At 35.8% G+C, this 24060-nt stretch overlaps 1 protein-coding gene across 1 annotated transcript in view; it reads left to right on the forward strand.

Moving 5' to 3' along the window:
• Nucleotides 1-3403: 3403 nt before the first annotated feature.
• LOC126979370 (huntingtin-interacting protein 1) overlaps nucleotides 3404-24060 on the forward strand; it is a 62248-nt gene continuing 41591 nt past the window's right edge. The window contains exon 1 of the mRNA XM_050828615.1: nucleotides 3404-3699. Coding sequence (XP_050684572.1) covers nucleotides 3616-3699 — 84 coding nt within the window. The 5' untranslated portion in view covers nucleotides 3404-3615. The remainder of the gene's footprint in view (nucleotides 3700-24060) is intronic.

Below are 24060 nucleotides of genomic sequence, written 5' to 3' on the forward strand. Positions count from 1 at the left end.
AAAACCACATCAGTATTTTTTAATAAAAGGCTATAATACAATAAGGAATGATTGTGGTAATAAACACAATGGTGTAGTCATAATAATATCACATTTTCTAACATAAATACATATTATGATAGTGCTCTACAAAATGTTTGCATTAAAATTAATAACAAAGAACTGAGTATTGTGAGTTTTTACAGTCCTTCCAATTCAAATCCTCCATTTAATAAAAACAATTTAAACAGTTTAATTAAGTCCATTCCAGAGCCAATGATATTTGCAGGTGATTTCAATGCTCATCACATGTTGTGGGGATGTGTTGATACATTGCCTCGAGGTAAAGATGTTTTAGAGGTTATAGATGAGAATGGTCTTGTTATTCTGAATAATGGTCAAGCTACCACAATAGGATCTCCATCTTGGCGTCCTAATGCTCTTGACTTGACTTTGGTAACTCCATCTTTGGCTCTTTTATGTGACTGGTCAGTTATTGACAGTCGTCTGGGCAGTAGTTATCATCTCCCTGTAATAATAAAAATGGCAGTAAGTAGTGATAGTATTAGTTTGCAAAACACATTATGTAATAATCTACATTTGCCCACTCACCCTAATTATAAGCAGGTGAATTGGAATATGTATAGTAACTTAGTTGTTTCTTATTTGGATGATGTTAAATTTGACACTTTATCTTCAATATATGCTTTTATTTCCTTTTGTAATATTTTACTTTCTGCTGCCAAGCAGTCAATCCCTAGCTGTCTGTTTTCCAAAAGGATGCAATCCTTTTTGACTGACAGAAAAGTATATGTAAAATTTAATAAACATTTGTATGGACCACGACTTTCTTCTCTAGGTGTTTGTCAGGGGGGAATATTGTCTCCTTTAATTTTTATTATGTACATAAGACGATTGAACCTTATTTTGGGGCCAAATATAGTAAACCTACAGTATGCAGATGACTTAGTCGTCTATGTATCCGGAGTTGATCTGATTAATTTAGCCGCTACTATTAATAAAGCACTTGTAAATTTATATCAATACTTTTCTTATCTTAATTTAAATGTAAATCCAACCAAATCAAAAGTCTTTGTGATTGGTCGTAAACGCATCATATTGCCTCCCATTTTATACAATGGCATTCCACTGCCTATTTCATGTGACATAAAATTTCTAGGTGTAACATTTACTCCAAAACTTTCTTGGAAAAAATATACAGATAGTGTTATAATTAAAGCGAATAAAGCTTATAATGTATTAAAATCTTTGTGTGCAACGTCGTGGGGAGCGGATCCTAAAATATTGTTAATTTTGTATAAATCGCTTATTCGTAGTCATTTTGAATATGGCTTTCATTGTTTCGCCGCAGACAGCAAAATTGTTAATAGTCTGGATAAAATACAAAATAAATGTATGCGTACAATATTGGGTGCACTTAAAACTAGCCCAATAGCTGCTATGCAAATCGAGGCCAACCTTCCTCCTTTGTGTATTAGATTTAGTTATCTTAAAGAAAGATTTATTTTAAAGCTCTATAGCTTGCCGACGAACAATCTTCTTAAGAATCTTATTGCTTATCAATCGTCTTCATTTCCGAGACAGTTGTTTATCTTGCAAGATTTTTCTTCATTTTTTAAATTTCTACAAGATTTAAATATTCATCGGAATAATGATATACTTCCCTGCCATGCAGGTTCTTTTCGATGTAAATATTCTGCAATTAATGTTGTAATAGATCCAAATTTAACTTCAAAAGAGGAGGTTCATGTATTATTGTCAGAATGGTCTAATTGTAAATTTGTTTATACGGATGGCGCAAAAAACAATAATAATGTTTCTTTTGCAATCTACCTTCCTGAAATTAGGAAGGGTATTGGCTTTAAGATTAATAGATATGCCAGTATTTTTACTGCTGAAGCCGTCGCTATTCTTTTTGCTTTAAAGCATATTAAGAAACAAAATCAACTTAATAAGAAGTGGGTAATAGTTAGTGATAGTATGAGTGTGTTAAAAAGTTTGTCAAATAACAAAATGAGTGCTAACATCAATTACATCATTTTTGCTATAAAGGAATTGTGGTTCGAACTATGTTTAATCGACATTAAAGTGGATTTCGTTTGGGTCCCGTCCCATATAGGAGTAGCAGGAAACGAAAGCGCTGATTTTCTAGCTAGAACTATCATTAATATATCCGATCTATCCCTATATCCTGATTGCAAAGATCTAGACATTAACATACCATATACAGATATAATAAGTAATCTAAAACAGCGTATGACTCTTCTTTGGGGAAGATATTGGTACAATTGTACAGAAGTTGAAAATAAGGCTCAATCGTATACTTTGTTAGATAATCCCGTTAATAGCACACCCTGGTTTTGTAAGTTTAAAAATAACGCTCACAGAAAGTTCTATACTACAATAACACGAATGCGTATTGGTCACTATCGATTGAATTTTCATCTTCATCGCAAAAAAATTGTCTCCTCTCCTTTTTGTGACCATTGTAATAAGCAACAAGATCAGTCTCTGGATCACATCTTTTTTGATTGTTCGTCCTTTGGCATACAGCGCCTTGTGCTGATGGATGAGCTACTGGAAATATATGGTGCACCCAATATAATCCCGCTCTCAGTAATAGATCTATTAAAGGACACATCAACTTATATGTCCTTGTATAAATTTGTATGTAGTACTGTAAATACATTGTAATTTGTAGATACATACGTTGTAAATTTGTTTATAATTATATAAATACGTTATAACTTGTACATATACAACTAGTAATAGCATAGCGCAATTCGCGAACTGAACAGATAATGTAAATAGGTAGGTATTATTCTAAAAAGTTATGCAAATTACACTGGATTTGACTTTAAGAAAAGGGGAAAATTATTAGAGACTATATTACTGGATTTGGACTTACTAAAAGGAAAATATGGAAAATATTCTTTAGAGAATTATACATTAACGGAAATGGTAAAATAACTGATGACTTTAAGACTGGATTGGATTTGATGAAAGAAACTACTATAAATATTCGCTATCGAATATACATAATTGGAAAAGGAAAATGGAAATAATATAAGATGAAATGAGAAAACTGGATTGGACTTTTTGTAAAACAAAATAGTGAAAATAATAAATACCAAAGAAATGAAAATACTAACGACAAGGCAGTAAGGCCCCTGGCTATAGCCTGTTCGAAAGAACGAATTAATATAAAAAAAAAAAACTAACCTAAGCAGTGTACGTACATAAACCTCTGACACTGACACTCACTTGACAGTTGGTATATCACTTTTGACATAAAGTAAAATTTAATTTCAGAAATCACAGAGTCAGACTTCAACTCAAATCAGAATGTTGTAATATTTACTGACTACATTACGGATTACCATTTACCATCAGTTTGTATTTGTAAATTGCTTAGAATATATATGAATTTAGTATAGAAATGATTAATTCGATTTAACTCATCTTAAATTTGTGTTAATAAACCAGAGTGGAGTATATCTCTAATTCTCTAGTGCTAAATTTAAATAAATAAGTGACAAGTGTAAATTGTTACTTTTCCAATAGTTTTATTTATATTGCCAAACAGATTAATAAGCTAAGTGTTATCTTAGACCTATGGCGTCCTTATCATTACCAAGAGTGCTACAGTTGAAGAAAAATAGCCTTGACGCCGAACGTGAACAGTTCGAAAAGTTCCAGGTAAAAAAAATAGTTTATTAATATATTTATCTATTAAATTTAAATTCCGTTCCCTGCTGTGCCATTAAATAATGATGATAATGTATATAATCTGTATCACATGATTTTCTCTACACAGCTATATTATTAAAGTTCTGATGCTAATAGTGAATGTGCAAACTAACATACTTAGTGCTAAAATACTACATATTGTGTTACAAAGCAGCTAAAAACCCTATAGTGTGATTGACACCAGAATTTGGTCTAGCAATGAGTTTATCAGCATGTGTTAATATTGTTACATTGTAAACTGTCTATGGCCATAATAGTGTGAATTTTAAGCAACTCTATTTAATTACTTATTTCTCTTCTTACTGGATTTTTAATGGTGTAAGGACTACCTCTCCACCAATGGGTGTATTATCCTTATTTTTGAGGTGGCTTCTGCATATCAAACCATTTTGTTTCCAACTTATGGATGTTTGGAAATTTGTAGAGGTGTCCCAAAAGTAGTGTAGGATGTCTAGTGGTAAAAAACATTATTGGAATCTTCACCTTTTTACAACAAAAGGCACAAACTACCTAAGCTTGGGTAAAAGTAAATGTTCCAGTTTGTCTAAAAGCTGAAACCCCAGACGGCAATGCACCTGTTACCAACAAGCCCCAAGATCCAAGTGCCAAATTCACCCAACAATACATCAATGATATTCCAGACATCAGCCTGTAAAGAGATTAGGATTGCCTTAAAATACCTTTAAAATAACAAGGCACTGGTTGATGATGGTATTACAGCCGAGCTTTTGAGACCTAGTGGTACTTCTGTGTTTAAAATCCTCCAGAAGACATCCTCAAGGGAAAAACACCTGCAGCATGGCACAGAAGTATAGTGGTGCTGTTCTTCAAAAAGGGTGATACAACAGTTTTTAAGAACCTTCAACCCATATCACTTTAGCACCATAGACCACATACATATGCTGCGGCAGGTTATACACAAGATAGGTATATAATGAGCAGGGATATGCAGCATCAGTAGGAATATGCTAAGTGTTTGTGGACTATGGAGAAAGCCTTTGATTTGATTAAGGTGGTGCTTCAGTCTCTTTAGATCTGCACATTGATTATCGATATATTGAAGTGTTAAAGCATTTGTATGGAAACACCACCATGTCAGTCTTTCTCTAGGTTCAGTTCTCGTAACCTATCTGACCACAGCAGAGAGTCAGATAAAACGATGTCATATGACCGAATCTGTTCACCACTGCATTGAAAGATCTTTAAGAAATTGTTGACAAGTAAGTCGACCCTGGACAAACAATCCAGTTAGGCAGGTCGAATTTCGAGAAAGAGGTCACTCTTTGAAACCAACTTGAAAGTTTCATGGGCAGCGTTAAGCTAACCGTAAAGTCTTTTTGTTCCTCATACCACAGTGTCTGTAGAGGAAGGTTTTCAACCAGAGTGTGTTGCCAGTGGTGACTTACATTACTCTGAATTGGTCGCCATCTATGGGCCTGATTAGAAATCTGGGGGTCGCACATAGAGCAATGCTCAGAGTTTCCCTCCGAGATCGAATCGGAAATGAGGTGATCCATAGGAGTAACCAAAATCACCATAGCCCAAATTATAGCCACATAGTTTGACGCCCGTTGGGGTACTAAAGTCCTCGAATGGTGGCCACGTACCAGAAGACGCAGTGTTGGTAGGCCCCACAAGATGGACCGACTATCTGGTCAACATCGCCGGAATACGATGGATGTAGGCAGCGCAGAACTAGGAATTGTGGTTTAGTTTTAGATGACATGGCCTGCTCTAAACGACATGGAGACGTCGAGTCGCTTAAAAAATCTCTATAACATGCAGTGTTTCTAGCGCTGCATTGTAATGGGCAGGGCGTATCAATTACCATTATCTGAACGTATGTTCCGAAATATAGATAAAATTTTCCATGCAAGTAGTGCGAAAAGCCAAAGGTAGTTTCAAATAGAATTATTTTTTATTTATTGTTCAGACTTCGATAAATAAATTTGTACATAAAGTTATGCTAAAAGTTGTGTTGTGACAAAAATATTAATTTCTGTGAAAACAGAACTTTGGCCAGACTGCTATATTGAGCATCACTACTTCCACTAATTTGTTGAAGATAAAGTTTTTTGTATTTTGCTATCATACGAGATATAATATAACGACTGTTGTTTCGTACGATAACATATCAATATTCCGATACTGAGACCCACTCAAATCGCGACACTTCTAGATACGTTGACTTGTTCCATTGCTTTCTCTTTTGTGTTCGTTTACGGTTATTATTTATAATAATAGAAGAAGATAAGAATTATTATCGTGGCCAGTGCGTTGATTTTCAATATTATTTTATTTGTGATTCATCATTCACAAGAAGGTAATTATTAATACTTCTTTATGCTACATTTAATCAGAAAGTAATTTCGCATTTATGCGACAACTGCTTCGTTTATTTTGTACAAATTTGCTATTTAGTTATATGAATTCTTATTTGGCTGAAAACTATAACTAGGTTTGGGCAAAATTTACCGCATTTGTCACGGGGAGTGTTCCGAAGAGCTGTTTAACCTGATTCCTGCCGCCGAATTCCACCCTCGCACGACACGCCACAAGTTAGGATATCATCCTCACCATCTGGATGTGTGGCGGTACTCCACAGTGCGGTTTTCAAGGAGCTTTCTTCCACGTACTACAAAGCTGTGGAATGAGCTTCCTTGTTCGGTGTTTCCGGGACGATACGACATGGGTACCTTCAAAAAAAGCGCGTACACCTTCCTTAAAGGCCGGAAACGCTCCTGTGATTCCTCTGGTGTTGCAAGAGATTGTGGGCGGCATGATCACAACAACAGGTGACCCGTACGCTCGTTTGTCCTCCTAAGCCTCAAAAAAAAAATTGACTTTGTTTTGACATTGTATTTGAAATTCTATCATTATAGTTTTATAATACATGGAAGTAACTACATATTGAGGTAAAGCAGTATATATATTTTACGTGTGTTTAATGAATGAATATTGTGTAAACCCTCATTCTGTTAGCGGATTCTTCCAGACGAGTTTTGTGTTATCTATATCTAGTAGCCTCCGGCCGTATACAGCTGTATATTTCATAATATTATATACTTGTTTACATATTTTGTGTATCGCGTTGTTTCGTATGGTTTCTTTGAATCATCTTTTTGTTACGGACACGAATGACAACACTTTTATATCGTTATGTTGCGTACATATTGGTGAAATGTAACATACTGTGTTACAATTTCTCATAGAAGTCTTGTGCGCGCGAAACGATCATTTCACGCGTACGCTACGAGCATTACAAGCCGTGCGCGAACATTGATTTGTCGGTTTTTCGAACGAACAGAAAGGGGCGCGCTCGCAGATGAATGGCGGCAACAGGAGGTCTACTCGTAAAATCGGCAACGATATATTCGAAATCTGAATTTAAAAGAGTGGCAATGAGTTTTTTTTGCTACTTCTTCTTATTCGCTCAACCCTTTACGAAGTAGCGGTAATTCAATAAGAAAAAAAATTTTTTTTTGACATTCATAATTGTCATTTCCATGACCTACATGAATAAAGTGATTTTGATTTCATTTGGAACGATACGATATAATTCCGAATATCTATGGTCACGATGTTGTTACGATAAACTATAATATGGAATACATACATTTATTAGAGTAGGGTTAGGACCGATAATATCGAAAAATGTTTCGTTCGTTCAATCATCGTAATTCGAAACTGATACGATGTAACTAAGAGTAGGATTCGACACGACTAATGCCACGATATATCGAATATCGATTTTAGGAGTAGGCGCCCTGTCGTTCGCGGGAAGTTCGTAGTGAATGCGCGGTATGAGCGCGCTTTGCGTTCACGGTTGCAGCGAACATGTAATGAAAAGTAGAATGATACATTTCATGTTACGTTTAACCAGTCTGTACGCACCTTTCTGGTGTTAAGTTTAAATATAACAGGATTCATTAACATTCCTTCAACATAAATGAATGGATATTATTGATGATCGTGACTTAGAGACTACGCGCACTTATTCAGCTCCATTAGCGTTTCGCTGAACGATTTTGGTCACACTTATACAGCTCTGCTTCTATCAGCCGCGTACGGCGTCGTAAGAATGAGGATAATAACTTTAAGTCACGTCTGCACTCTTTAATCAATGCAGGAACAATACAGGTCGCAACTTGTCGACAAGGAGTCGCGAACCATCCCTGTAAAGTGCTGTTCCGCCGCATTCGACGCCGAACAGCGCTGTACGCGGCGGAACAGCGCCGAACGCTCTGTATAGCATTCGCATAATAAAAACACATTTATCCTCATTTTATGCTGGTTTGCCGCCAAAGCAGAATGGACGCGTACACGTCTCCATCCAAAATTGTTGTTTTCTATGGACAAAAGCTGAAAAGAGCTGAATAAGTGCGCGTAGTCCCTTATTCTAATTAATTATTGAAGAAATTTAAAAAGTATTATTGGCGCAGTAGTGGAAACCATTGACTCTCACCACGGAGCCCCCGGTTCAATGCTCTCCCGCCATATACCAATGTGTAATCGGTTTATTTGACGCAACGAAGGTCGGCAACGCTTTTGCGCTTCCTCTCTGGTTACAAGAGAATGTGGGCTGCGGTGATCACTTATCATCAGATAACCCGTATGTATACTCATTAGTCTTGGGGGTAACGGGTTGCACTCCGGGAGTGCCTGCAGAGGAAATAATTTCGCACAAATTGCTATATTTATCAGTATAAAAGTACTAGCATTTATGTGGTTAAATACAATATTCCGTTCACAGTTTCAACGACTGCCTTACGAATTTTCGATCAGGTCACGGGTCCTGGCGCGAGTTTAACATTTTATACCTAGCCCAAAAAAGTATACGTCATATCAGCCTCAGACGAACCGCGTTGCCGAAAGTCACCTTAAGAAAAAAGACTTTCAATCTTAGCTGCCCAAAATACTTACTTAAAATAGTTATGTTTTTATTAAATCCATTTTCAGAGACTGTTCCTCAGCGTTAGTAGTAGAATTACCTACAGATAAGAAATGCAACGACCAAGTAGAATTCAAAACAATACAAATTCTATTTATAGAATATTCCACACATTATTTCGACACTGTAGGTTGCTGTAGTTGGTGAGATATGAATCGCGTCATGGTCGCTAATTCTAGTTGATAATCCCTCGTTGTTTGACGATACGCGTATCCGCATAGCCGGATAGCGCACCATTTCAATGTTCAATGCTGTGCCCACACGTTGGATGCGTACCTACGCGTATGATTACCAGCATCCGCCACACCGACCTAGCTGTCGTTTGATCGTCATGTCCCTATACAGTGGGAATGCTCTCCAACGTTTTGCGCATAGATCATTTATACGTCTAGATAGACTGTGACAGCTGTGAGAACCTCGAAAATAATTGAGGTGGACTGTTAACCTCTATTTTGAGCAAAGCACGCACACTAACACAAAGTGACATACATATCGCGAGTGTAGGACATAAGACAATGCACGCACACTAAAGTAATACCTGTTTTCATCGGTTATCTAGCTCTAGTAGCAAGAGGCTCTATCTAGACATAAATAATTATCTGAGGTTTTGCTTTTTTTATTGTATTGTTTATCGTAGTGCGTGAATAATATCTTTCGATTCAAATTCAAATATTTTTATTCAAAATAGGATGTGACATCACTTATTGAAAGTCAAAAACTACCTACCATTCCAAAAAGATATGTTTAGTATTCCTAGGCTTTAAGATCTCATGCATGCACGAGTGAGTGATACGACCATATTTTGTGGTAATTCGAAGACGATCCAACGAAGGTAGTTTGGCAAATCTGAACACTCGATTTATAATTATAATTAATTTTTATTTTTTTACTTGCAGTAGTGCTTGTGTGTAATATAAGCTAGTAACCGTAGCGAATGTGCTTTATGTTAAGTCATGGAATGCTTAGCGAATCTGTTAATTGAATTTAAGTAAACTAAAATAGACTTAAGATATGATATAAATTTATGTACGTACTAAGAACATGTGATCTTAGTGTTAACGTTGAATTTAACCATTAATAATATATGTAACCGCAAATCAATTTTACCTATTCCCATAGCCATGACTAGATGACGCTAGTACTGGAATGTACAATAGTTTTAAAACACGCTATTGGTATTTATTGTAATTAGTGTAATACTGAATTCCATTCCCCTTCATTCCCTCCGGCTTCCTTCACTTAGTAATAATTTCTATTTTGTTTAAATAATATAATGTAGTCTAAGTGTGTACCCTAAATTTAATTACAGTTTTAAGTTAATTTATTATTTATTTGAGCCAACGTATATATATGTGTCCTCCTGAAAACGTGAGCCAGAAAAGGTCGAAATATCTGCCTGGAAATGTCCATCAAAAAATCCGTACGGACAAAATTAATTATTAAAAAGTACCGTGTTACACTTTTTTATATTAAGCAAGATGCTGTTATTTTGTTACCTTGAAACATTTTTGGTGTTATTACAAAAAAAAAATTTAAACCTGGCTTAGACACGTGTTTTGTTAGACAGTGATCTCAGTATAACAACGTCAGTGAACTAACAATAACGACGTCTAAAATGGAGTTTATCTTTTTCTATTACAAAGCAGTGCTTAGCTTGTGTTTAACTAAAACGTCTTTAAACACATAATTTTTTTTTAATGAAAATAATGGACAAGACGAGCAGGACGTTCAGCTGATGGTAATTGATACGCCCTGCCCATAACAATGCAGTGCCGCTCAGGACTCTTGTAAAAACCCCAAAAATTCTGAATGGCACTATAACTGCCCTCGTCACTTTGAGACATACGATGTTAAGTCTCATTTGCCCCGTAATTTCACTAGCTACGACGCCCTTCAAACCTAAGCACAATAAAGCTTACACACTACTGCGTCACGGCAGAAATAGGCGCCGTTGTGGTACCCATAATAAACCTAACCAACCAAAATAAACCAAACCCATAAACTGAAGTGTACAAGAACATTTATAGGAATGGCACGCATGTTTGGTCAGATGTCACCTATCTGTCGTCATAATATAATCTAAATCTTCCATAGAATATTATCATGTCTTTTAAACAAACTAGCTTTTAACTGCGGCTTCGTGCGCGTGCAAAGTAACTATACTTTGGGCAGTATTTTTTTATTTTTTAATATACTCACTTTGCAGATAAGTAATACACTACAAACTGCTGTGCTCGATAAATTTTTATAAGCTACCAAAAATAGAACATTTATTTCCGTTTTTCGCCCCACACAGGTCTAAATTTTAAAACCGTTCGAACAAATATTTATTTATTTCTTATCAAGTTCCTACCTGCCATGGTGTTATCTTCGATAATGACGAACTTTCATACAAATTTCCACATCCTATTCCAACCTGAATATGATCTATCGTTTCTTGTTTCAAAAAAGTACTTTTCAAAAACTGTTTCAAAAAAGTACTTTTAAAAATCTGTCTGTGTCTTTCTGATGTTTAGCGTTCAACATTCTTTAGACATTCTTTATATTTATACACGAGTCGAAGCTTGTCTAACGCGTGTCTAACGGATAGATCATATTCAGGTTGAAATAGGGTGTGGAAATTTGTATGAAAGTTCTTAATTATCGAAGATAACACCATGAAAATTTGTATTTAGGCAACACATGTTTTACTTTTTTGCAATAACACAGTTTTTGTTATAAATATGTGTTTAAATAATTTTAAAGTTAAAAAGTATGTAGTAACAACAGTTACGTTCAAGCAATTCGTTACGCAACATGCACGACAGTTTCGTAATGGAATGTGATGCGTAGGAACGTGTTACAGTTATCAATACATATTTACATAACGTCAAATCCTCAGCAAATAATGTGTGATGCATTCGAAGACGATCAGGATGTTCAGCTGATGGTAATTGATATGTGTTCCCATTACAATGCAGTGCTCAGGATTACTGAAAAATCAAAAATTTCAACAATACCAGCACAATTGCGCTCGTCTCCTTGAGACATAAGATTTTAATGGAGGCCATACACGCTAGGTTTTGCATGATGGTTTTAGCCGTGCATGCATAACCGACAGGCAAGCCCTAGCGTGTATGTGATTAAACTGTACAGTTATCGGTGCATGTACATGCAACCGAGCAAATATCAAAATTGATATTTTATGCCGCTCGGTTATGTTTGCGCGCGAGCATAACCGAGCGTGTGTAGCGTCCGGCGAGCTTGCCTGCCACAGTTCTCAGTAATTGTTTGTGACGGCGGAAGGTCGCGCGCGCTCATCCTCGCGAAAATGGCGAGCCGCAAGCGCAATGCCACATTAGAAGAATTCATTGAAATTTATAAGTCGGAACCTTGTCTTTGGCGCGTAAAGTGCAAAGAATATCACGACAGAGACAAACGATCGACAGGATACGAGAAATTGATAACTAAGCTCAAGGAATTGGAGCCAACTGCTACAAAAGATGATGTGATTAAAAAAATTAATACGTTACGCAGTAACGTTAGACGAGAGAAAAAAAAATACGATGAATCTGTGAAGTCTGGAGCATCATCTGATGACATTTATAAACCAACACTGTGGTACTTTGAATTATTCAATTTTATTGGAGATCAAGATGTTCCTCGCAGCTCGCGATCAAGTCGAGTTCATGTCAAGACGGTGCATGCAAAACCTAACGTGTATGTGTAGTATGAAACTCGGTTATGCTTGTTGGTTTTGCATGCACGGCTAAAACCATCATGCAAAACCTAGCGTGTATGGCCTCCATAAGTCACGTTTGCCCAGTAATCTCACTAGTTACGGCGCCCTTCTGGCCGAAAGACAATAATGTTAACACATTACTGCTTCACGGCAGAACGCCGTTCAGGTACCCATAATTTTGCCGGCATCCTGTGCATAGGATATACACTGGTAAAACTGCAACGAAGTATTGTAGCTGGGTAACTATATGAAACATCCTACTAATATTATAAATTTGAAAGTTTGTATGTTTGAACTTCTTTAACGCAAAAACTACTGAACGGATTTTGATGAGACTTTAGAATAATATAGCTTACACAAAAAAATAACACATAGGCTTTAATTGGATAGTTCTAATAATGATAATGACTGGATCTACTGAAACGATTTTAAAAATGTTCTTACCAATAGAATGCCACATTTTATGTGAGTGTGTTATGCTATATTATAGTAACCCGAAAAAACGGTCAAAAACTAAAAATAATTTATATGGCAAAACAACGTTTGCCGGGTCAGCTAGTTACGAAATATATTTAACCACTGTAGGTACATGGTTGAGCAATACTTTGTTGCCGGTTGAGTTGGCTGCAAAACTACTTACACAGTCTTATTATAAACTTATAAGTCATAAGTAGTGTTGGTTTTTACGGTTCCGCACCGGATGTCGATCGTAACACGAAAGCCGTCTCCATCAGGTTTAATACTCAAATTACATACGAGGTGTGACCTATTTCTAAAATTGGATAAGGCTTGAGTATTCCTGAAGCCGTATTATACCGCATCAAAGTTCGTTCTTACAATGTAGATAGATATATTTCAGCTCTATATCACGAGTATTGCTTGTTAAAAGTAGAGTTCTGTGTTTAAAGTAGTGTTTTCGATTTTAGTGCCGATTAATTTAGTGTCTTTCATCTATATATTATGTGTATTTAAATAAAAGCTAGTCGTGACTGGCTGATTGGGTTATACACTTGAAATTTTGCGGGTAATAAGTAAACAGAAGGGTCTTTTGGAAATTGGTAATGAACGGTTGTACTCAATTCTATTTAATATAAATTACCTAAAAAAATGGTCTCGACGTCTAGTCGCTAAAACATGCAAGGGTTGTCACAAAAGCATTTTGAACTAAAAAATGACAAATTTGTTAAAAAATTGCACTATCGTCATGTGTCGTGAGAACACAAAAACACGAGCAACTGATTTTTGTATTTTGCTTATTTTGTACGTGACATCCTTAAAAACCGATACCGGGACACAATACAGCAAACCGGTACGATGGAAGACGTCGCCGGTTCGATGGAACTTCGCTTTCCTTCATCATTGCTTCTTGTCGCGGAGTTCACTCCCTGTATGATATATCGACAACTTCGTTCATATTATCACAGTGTAAGGCAGAGTGTGTGGTGTTACTATTTACAACCATCATGACATGGCTTCGATTGCATGTCGAATGTTCCTGTGATCACAATGTCCCACACACTTTTCAAATTGGAACATAAGAGTATTGCTCCGCTACTTTGCGACAGAAATAGTTGTAGTGGAAGTGGTGGCCCGGATGAAAACTACACAGAGGTACAGACTTACTAGCTCCGCGCAGAAATTAGCCGATGACTATAGCCCTTTCATTTCCTCTGATTCGCCTGGCTAAGGCCCACGGCCAGTGTCGTCAGCAGCGCAGTGTTACATACTCGGTACTTACTTAGATGTACAATGCCTTTCATTTTCTTGCTCTTGGCGAAATGATTTGTTTTTATTTGTCAAGTTTATCGTTGTTTATTATTAGTGTTGTTTGTTTCTTTGGTTGCAAGTTTATTTCATAATTTTAACAGGATTATGGCGTAATACATTGTGTTTTAGGTAACACGACGCACGCTAGTATATCGGCATATTTTTTTTAGTAAAGCCACTTATTTAGTAAAATATGTTTTATGGCATTTGCCAACCCTACTTACCAATCACACGTGACGTTAAAACACCAACGACAAACCTGCGCGCAGCTAATCCAGTGAGAGAACGGAGATGGATACTTGTTATATTAATGTCTGGGTGACGTCAGCGGGTAGTCGTTAGTTTTTGCCAAAAAGTACTTTCGATTGTTGAATTTGAACACTCTGCCTGGAAGTCGATCTCCATCATATCGTACGGGATTTTTTCTTAAAACCAGCAAAACTCGTATAGATGATAAAAGAAGCGGTGTGCTCTTGAACTGTTCTAGTTTGCAATTCATGAAACGGAATGACGACCCAAATGGTAAGCGATTACCATCACTCATGCAATGCAAGAACAATTCATAGAGTAGGTGTGAATTTATTACCGCTAGTCACTTGAGATCAACTATCCGAAGTAAATAATGCAACATTAATGTCGTTCATAAGCAAAGGTAATACTACATTCACAATCTAAATGAAAAACTATACGACTAACTAAATAATTTTATTGATTGATAAATAATTTGTATTTTTAATAATAGAAGATCTAAAGAGGCCATTGCTCTGTTGCAAAAAGAACAAGGGCAAAGAAATATACGATAAATGATTACCGACTGTTAGTCATGCATGAAATAAATATCATTGAACGTAAAGCAATTAACATATATCGTACTGACATACTTGCATCTTTTACAACTCACAAGGTGAACCTTCACAGGTGACCTTGTTCGTAATAAGATTATGGTGTGCCAAGCTATAACTTCCTACTGTGACTGTAATCTCATCTATACTACTCGATACTATTAATAGGGTTTTAAGTATGAAATTGTCGTTTTAGCATAGCGAATCTGTCACATTAATTAGCGATGGTAACTGTTTTGGCGTTATATTGTAACCACCTTATTCATAATGGCCCGCTAACTTAAAACAGCCACTAAGGAGGGTTTTTTCTCATTCTGCCTTAGGTCAGTAGAAGAAGACAGAGTGAGAATTAGCAATGCTTTTAGTTAGCAGACTATTATGAATAAGGGGGTAAATTATATTATTTTTTTACAGTTTCCTTAAATCCAGTCAAGAAATAACAGTATAATATATTTATTGTATTGAAGTTCGAACAAAGGTACAACTCGCGGTAAGGGCTATATTTCACCGGGACACCACGGCTCTGGCGGAACCAGTCGCGCCTCCGTGTCGTCCGTAAGCTACCAAACTAGACCATACAAGAGCTGCTTCACCTGATTCCTGCCGACGAATTCCACCTTCGCACGACATGCCACAAGTTAGAGTATCATCCCCACCATCTGGATGTGTAGCGGTCCTCCACAGTGCGGTTTTCAAGGAGCAAGGTACTACAAAGCTGTGGAATGAAAGTTCATTCAAGGAAGTCCTTGTGCGGCGTTTCCGGGACGATATGATATGGGTACCTTCAAACAAAGCGCGGACACCTTCCCTAAAGGCCGGCAACGCTCCTGTGATTCCTCTGGTGTTGCAAGAGAATGTGTACGGCGGTGATCACTTAACACCAGGTGACCCGTACGCTCGTTTGTCCTCCTTTTCCATAAATATAGACACCAGAGTCATGACGCGTCCGAGCAGGTCGCCTCATTAAATTGGTTGCGCAACCAAACGGACAACAGGTGAGTAACTCTATATAGAGCTGTATATATTATTGGTAGCGGCGACTGGTTGCGCCGCCGTGGTGTCCCGGTGCCCATAGACAGACTCGACTCGTCACCGATCTTCACTAGTATTGCACCATGATGACGTAACAACAATACTCGAGAAACTTTTTACTCTACAGGTCACAGGACATACCATCGCTCCGACATCTTCCGTACTCGTCACGTGGCCTGACGTGGACTCTATCGACCAACAATTGATCCGCGATTTTGATCATTTTTACTTGGAAAAAATAATCTCTCACAAAATCTCTTTACAAACTTTGTTGATGTTCTCAGAGTTTCAACCGCAATAGTATAAATGTATAGATTATGAGGGTTAATACTACGCTTAAATAAATATATCGTACCTTACGAAAAAAATTTGATCTAAACTCAAATGACTACAGGTCATATTGTTGGTTCTTCCATCCGATATTGTTAATTACTTCAACAAATAACTTAGCGTGAACTGTCAGGAATTTAGTCTGAATACTATACAGATAAAAAAAATACTGTTTTTTTAGGAATTTGCCAATAATATTTCAAAACATCAAGAATTATTTCGTAAAAAATGCTCTCTGTTGTTAAAAATGAAATTGTTTCACAGTGGAATTGTCAAACCGTGCGTCACTAAATTCTCTCATAGAAAATATGGCTAGTTACAAAACAAATATTGAAAATAAAAATAATTATGGGTCCCAAATCGAAATAAAACCTATCCTATCTCTCAAGTCGGACTAAACTGCACTCCATGAAGTAATCAACATTAAAATCCGTTCATTAGGAGTCCATCGCAGACAAACAACGTTACACTTAATTTATTTATATTAAGATTAGTTAATCTAGCATAGGTGGGCCGTGCTTTTGTTTACACTCTTCAACGTAATAAAAAACTGTTTACAGGTTAATCAGAGAATTGTAATATTCGCTACTGCTAGTTTATTGGTGGAACAAACATAGAAAATTGCGTGATTTCTGGTCTCTATTTAATATCAGGCCAGCGATTATTGCGTTTAATAGTTGTCACACACGATAATTTGTCACGATTATAATACCCATATTGAATTTGAGCGCTCGATACTCAAAAAGGTCTCTGTACCTTGTTTAATTCAGTGTTTCATCATAAAAAGTGCCTAGTAAACACGCGATTCAAATTCAAAATTCTAAACTGTTCATTATTAAATATTGTTGCACTACAATCATTATTAGTAACTAGATAAATAGCAAAGTACAGAGTGTATGTTAAACTTGTGTCAGATGCGCGAAACTAGTATCCGAGATTAATAATTGTGGGCGTATTCTTGAAAATTATGTCATTGTTAATTTGTGAGCATCGTAGAGATTGTAACTTTAATATTAATAAAATTGTATTATTTGTACGTGCTACCTATTGATAGGGTGATACGTTTATCAGGTGATTTATAGGATACACCTACCAGTGGGAGGCTCCTTTGCACAGGATGCCGGCTAGATTATGGGTACCGCAACAGTAATATGTTAGCATTACTGTTTCGGTCTGAAGGGCGCCGTAGCTAGTGAAATTAATGGGCAAATAAGACTTAACATCTTATGTCTCAAGGTGATGAGCGCAATTGTAGTGACGATCAGAATTTTTGGGTTATTCAAGAATCCTGAGCGGCACTGCATTGTAATGGACAGGGCGTATCAATTACCATTCGCTGAACGTCCTGATCCTCTCGTCCCGTATGTTCATAAAAAAGAGGGTTAAAGTCGGTGCTCAGGTTGTTTGGTTCTTCGAAGACAAATATTGGCGGAATTACCACTCAAGAAAACTCAAAACATTTTGATGATAATGGATTTTCACAAAATAACGCATACTTCAATACATTTTTTTAGAGAGATAATAATTTAAATCGTTTATTTAACACCTAGGTATAGTTGTAGAATATAATAATGGATTACACTTGTTGACAGTACCTAACATATATTTATTAAATTGTAATTATGAATTTAATTTGTGTAATTTATCCCAATTAAATAAGCCAACAACACAATGCATGTTTATGTTTCATAGTTATCGCATAAATAGAAAAACGGAAGTTATAATAACGCTATGCGTTGCCACTTCCTGTTATAGAGAAATGATAAGTATGAGCGAGACCACGATATCGGCAATACTACTCCCCGGTTTTATGCCTAAGCAAATTTTGGCGCGAAAAATTTATTTAACAATATACCTATACCTACTTCTTCATGGCATGGCATGGCGTTAGACTAATTCAAAATTTCATACAAACCCATCCTGTTGTTAATATAATAAAATAATCATTTTCGTCCAGTTCCTACAGTACTAACCGCACGAACTAAGCGCTATCATAATATATTTTCAGCTAATAACTCATCAATACTAATGCATGTCGCTGACTCTGCTCACTAACACGCTATGGCTACACCGGCGGACAAACGATTCCACCAGCTGGTAAGTCATTTCTTTCTATTGTTATTAATATTTTGAAACTACATAATTATAAGTATATAACACGGACAAGTAAAAAATAAGGACTCCGTGTAAATATATAGCCCTACGCACACGCCTACACTACAGGCCAATAGGCGGCCATTATGAGAATTGTCATCGTCTGTGACAGATCAGTTTCCGTCTCAGTAAAATATTTTAAAAATGCCGTCGTGCGTTGTGAAAAAGTGTAAAAACGATACTATATAAGTATTTGTAGCCATATATGATTATTTATGGGAGAAAAAATTGTGTAACTAGTATCCCCCGTAACCGCACACACACTAGCATAACGGTGCTTGTCACTTGCTAATATCACGGCGCGGAGTCCTTCTTTTTTACTCGTCCGTGGTACGGTACATAAGTGCTTTTTATATGACTTCAAAACTATTGAGTTGGTGGTAATTACTTCCTGACATCAATAAATTGCACATGAGTAACCTGGTACAATAATTATTATTATCATCGTAAGTCAAAGCCGTAAGTCCTATTCTGTCTTATTTATAAACGCAGTGAAAAATTACTCCCAAGTTTTTTTTTTTTTTTTTATGAAAATAAGGGACGATATATAATACGAGCTGGACGTTCAGCTGATGGTAATTGATACGCCCTACCCATTATAATGCAGTGCTGCTCAGGATTCTTGAAAAACCCAAAAATTCTGAGCGGCACTATAATTGCGCTCGTCCTCTTAAAACATAAGATGTTAAGTCTCATTTGCCCAGTAATTTCACTAGCTACGGCGTCCTTCAGACCGAAACACAGTAATGTTTACACATTACTGCTTCACGGCAGAAGTTGTGGTACCCATAATCTAGCCGGCTTCCTGTGCAAAGGAGCCTCCCACATCTCCCTGTCATGTAATTCTGTAGCGACAAAGGTAAAGACAAAAAGTTTTAAATTTGGAACATTAACTCTTAACTCTAATTATATCAACATTAACAAACATTTAAAAAGTAGAAAAATGACGACATCAAATAATATCTATAATAAAACAACAAGGTAATTTTGAAATTGATGCTAAGTTACTTCGCGTTTATTAATAACACAGATTATGTTTCATTTTTTAAATGTTTGTTAATGTTTTAAATAAGAAAAAAGATTTTTAAAGTGTCATGTCATTGAATACGAACGGTATGTACACACAGCAGTCCGTTCTACAGGCCCTTTTTATCATATACATTTTTATTCGGAGATGGCGTATTTAGTTTGTATGATGGAATCATTGAATAGAACACTTATTACTGCTACTTGGACGTTGTTTCGTACGTCGTGGTCACTGGCCGACTGAAATGATTGTAGAGTAGTTATTGTTACCTCAGCCGTATATTAGTGGTAATATTGTAGTTTTTAGTACTTTTCCGGTTTCCATTGTTAAATATTTGCTGCTCTTATGGCGAGTTATAGACATAATATACAGGCTGTCCCAAAGTTATGGGACATGAAGGGAGAGTACCTTAAATATCGAAGATAGGCTATTTTACTGAAATAAGACTTTGTTATTTTTAAAAGTTAGTAATTCTGCATTCAAAAATTTTCTAAAAATTACTTGCCTCGTCTGTGAATCGAACCGACTGAAATGTAAAAAAAACACCCCTGCTTTTTTAATGCCAATCGAAAAAATGGCCAAAAACCAATAACTCTTCTTAAGTAATACTTATAGTATTTAAAAAAAAAGGAACAACGTAAAATGAATGTTTTCCTACTTGGATTGGTACGAATGGACCGATTAGATGGCCGGCCAGATCCCCGGGCCTTACACCATTACATTTCTTCTTTTGGGGATACGTGAAAGATATGCTATACAAAAAACGATACGAAAACGTGGGCGAGTTACAAACAGAATTGTGCCATATCATATCGAGTATTCACCATAAAATGATAAGAAAATCAACAGGCAGCGGACTCATTAAAAGATTGGCGATTTGCGTAAGACAAGAGAGATCACATTTTGAGCATTTAATTAATTTACAAAAAAATACCTACTTAATTGACTACTCTCTTTTAAAATAATATGTTTCTTAAGAAGAGTTATTAGTTTTTGGCTATTCTTTCGATTGGCATCATAAGAGTAGGGGGTCTTTTTTTACATTTAAGTCAGTTCGATTCCCAGACGAGGCAAGTAATTTGTAGAAAATCTGTGAATGCAGGATTACTAACTTTTAAAAATAACAAAGTCTTCTTTCAGTAAAATAGCCTGTCTTCGATATTTAAGGTACTTTCCCTTCATGTCCCATAACTTTGGGACACCCTGTGTATGTGTTTCGCTATTTTTCCGGTACGGATCGGCAATTTGAAATGAAGTTATACATATTCTTAATCGGATGAAAATGCTTCAAAATCAAACATGCTATTTCACACCGCGACAATAGTCAAGAGATTTCGTCATATTGTCTTAACTCTTAACTAGGGTTGCTAACTTTAATCTGATATTAAACAACGTTAAGAAAGAGTATTATTTATTTTATATTTTTTTTTAAATTGTTCTTTTGTAAGTTTTGTTAACATATTAATAGTAAATAGTTGACTTTTTTGGGTATGATAATGGATTTCCATAATATTTCATGACTGGCACTGGCGCTGGCACATAAACATTGTGTAAAAATGAGTATTTTAGCATACTCTATTAGTATTATAGATTACAGAGTACACCTACATGATATAGAATACAATACTCTCATAAAATTTGAAAAATATTTTTTTTATGAACGATGCGGGACTCGAACCCACGACCTCTGGCGTTCCGTGCCAGTGCTCTAACCAACTGAGCTAACCGTTCGACTGACGTATCGTCTTAAAATCTTGTATGCTTTGTTCAAATTCAAATATTTTTATTGAAAATAGGATGTGAAATCACTTATTGTAAGTAAAAAAAAAACCCATTCCAAAATGAATGCCTCAGGCCTGAGAAGAATGGGCGCAACAATCTCAGCGGGCTTGTTTTTTCATCAAAAATATGTTTTACAATTAAAGTAATAGTAACAAAGTAACATTGTACAGTTAAACTTATTATTTAATAGCCTGAGGGCGGTCGCTCCATTCCCAATCTGTGATATAATTAAGAAAGTCATTTATGTTATAGTAACCTTTACCACACAAACGTTTTTTAACAATTCTTTTGAATAACGTAATACTTTTGTTTTGAACGCTTTCTGGGATCTTGTTGTACAAGCATATACATCGCCCCACAAAAGACTTACTAACTCGACTTAGCCGAGTAGTAGGCATCATCAGTTTATGTCTATTCCTGTTCAACTCTCAGGTTGTGGCTTCATCTAATTCTTCATAAAATTTTGTTTTTCAAATTTTATTTGTGTATTAATCCTAGAAGTGAGGGTTATTACTTTAAAAACATAACAAATGCAATTATTCTATTTTAGAGTACGGTTGGCAACCCTACTCTTAACAATCAACAATACCTCCCAATTGTTTCGTATTTCTTCATGACTCAAGAATATTCGTTAAATTCAACAAACATTTAGTTAGTCATTAATTTAAACGCTAATCTAAGCGGACTGTAATATTACTTCCCAGATTGAAAGTTTGTTACAATCACGCGAAAAAGGCTCGTTGGAACTGGATGGAATTAGTTCATAATCATGTTGAATAAATTTATCAGTTCAAATAGTTTTATGAAAGTAGCATGTCTGAGTTACCGGGTGATCATTCATATATACATAATTTCCACCTTCGACTATGAAGTTACACGCAGACGAAAATACAAAATATTTCTGCTTTGATTACAAGATACTGGTATTTATCAATGATGACAATCGATGGTATAAAGTATTAACTCACATTCTTTTCCGCAGCATATATAATTGCATAGCTACATATTTCTACCTAACTGTACTCCAACTGAACTATTTCCTTGCTATGATCCCAATTTTAGTGTATGTGTACGTGCTCCAAAGACGTTCAGGCAGTCAGACATCTCCGACTGTTAGCATTTTGCGAGTATCAGGATTTTTGACTTGATATTGATAGGTATTATTCTTGCTAACAGTAATTACTATTCATGATTCAGTTACCTATTTATTTTCTATACTAAGTAGATTTGACTATGTCGCAGTCGTGGTTTTCCAAAGCATACATTACTATCTGCAACCAATATAGGTTTGACAACGAAAGAATAATGATTTAAAATTACATACGTACGTACATTACGTACGATTACATACCTATTTATAATATAGAAAAAACTGAGCTATTTTTATAACTTGACCTTTAACAGTTAAAGTTTTAAGTTAAAAATGTAGGTTAATAGTGCTGTGCGATCTGAATTAAACTTTATTGTATGGCCGCAATAGTCCCGATTTCTTTAATTGATTTTGCGGCGTGAGATCTGTACTTCTACGATTACATATTATTTGAGTAAATTCAAAAAAAGGATGACAGTTTGTTCCATAGCTGGCTTGATAACTTTGGATGGTATTATTATGCTTATGTCTAACATTACAAATATACACTTGTCCAACGATTCTTTGTGCTTTGCCTTGCGTTACTTTGCTTTTCAAAATTAAAGGAAAATGCAATTGCCAGGGTTATTTTAAGGCTTCGTCTATCCAAGCTGAACTATATTGATCCAAAGCCTAAATGTTGTCCTACTTTTAGTTGCGTGTCGGCAAAGTAATGTGGCGAGGCACATGTTGTAATGTGTAAACAGTCTGTGAATGTTGTTTGTGTGCAGTATTTTCAGTGAGGTCATCAGAGTTTACCTACCTAAGTGTACTTACGCTTGTTGTATGTACACGACGGCTAAAAATATATATAGATAGAAACAATTGCATGACGAGATATGATCTTAGTCATAATATTATACTTTTATGTTACTTACAAGCATTAATTTCATCCGTGTAAAGGATTCCTAATATTTTTATTAAGCTCGTCACTACGAGACGAGCAACACGTTCAAATGGTACGCGCTGCCATCACATTGTACTGCAGATTACCACCTACTTATTATATGCATATGAATATACCTAATGTTTGATATAATTAATCGATTGACTCAATAACAGACAATACGATATAAACAGATTACAAAACTTGTCAACAGTAACTACCAAATTTTGCTTGCACTGGAAAATAATATCTATAACAAATTTCGGCTTTCTGACCTAGGGGTTTTTTTTTACCACAATGGTATGGTTACATTATTTTTACATCAGGTAACTCGTTCTTAGTTTGCCCTCCTCTTCCATTAAAAAAAATTGGTAGGTTTTGTCTTCATGCAAATCTGTCACTGTTGGACTGGTAATTTTTGGAAAAATTGTAATATCGTCAATACCGGCGAAGATTTAAGCATTTATTATGTATAATTGCAGTTGATTCATTAAATTTTATGAAGAATTGTGGAATTAATCCCAAGTAATGAGCGTTCCCACAGAAAAAAGACCTTTTAGAAATAACAATATCGAGATTATACATATATACATTTAATTTTCTCAAATATACGGATAATGTGTGAATTTTGGCAAAAAATATATAAGTAAATTCCCGGCAGTGAGAGAAATCGCTTAAAAATAACAAAT

The sequence above is a fragment of the Leptidea sinapis genome, chromosome 3 (assembly GCF_905404315.1).
Source record: "Leptidea sinapis chromosome 3, ilLepSina1.1, whole genome shotgun sequence".
Lineage (NCBI taxonomy): Eukaryota > Metazoa > Arthropoda > Insecta > Lepidoptera > Pieridae > Leptidea > Leptidea sinapis.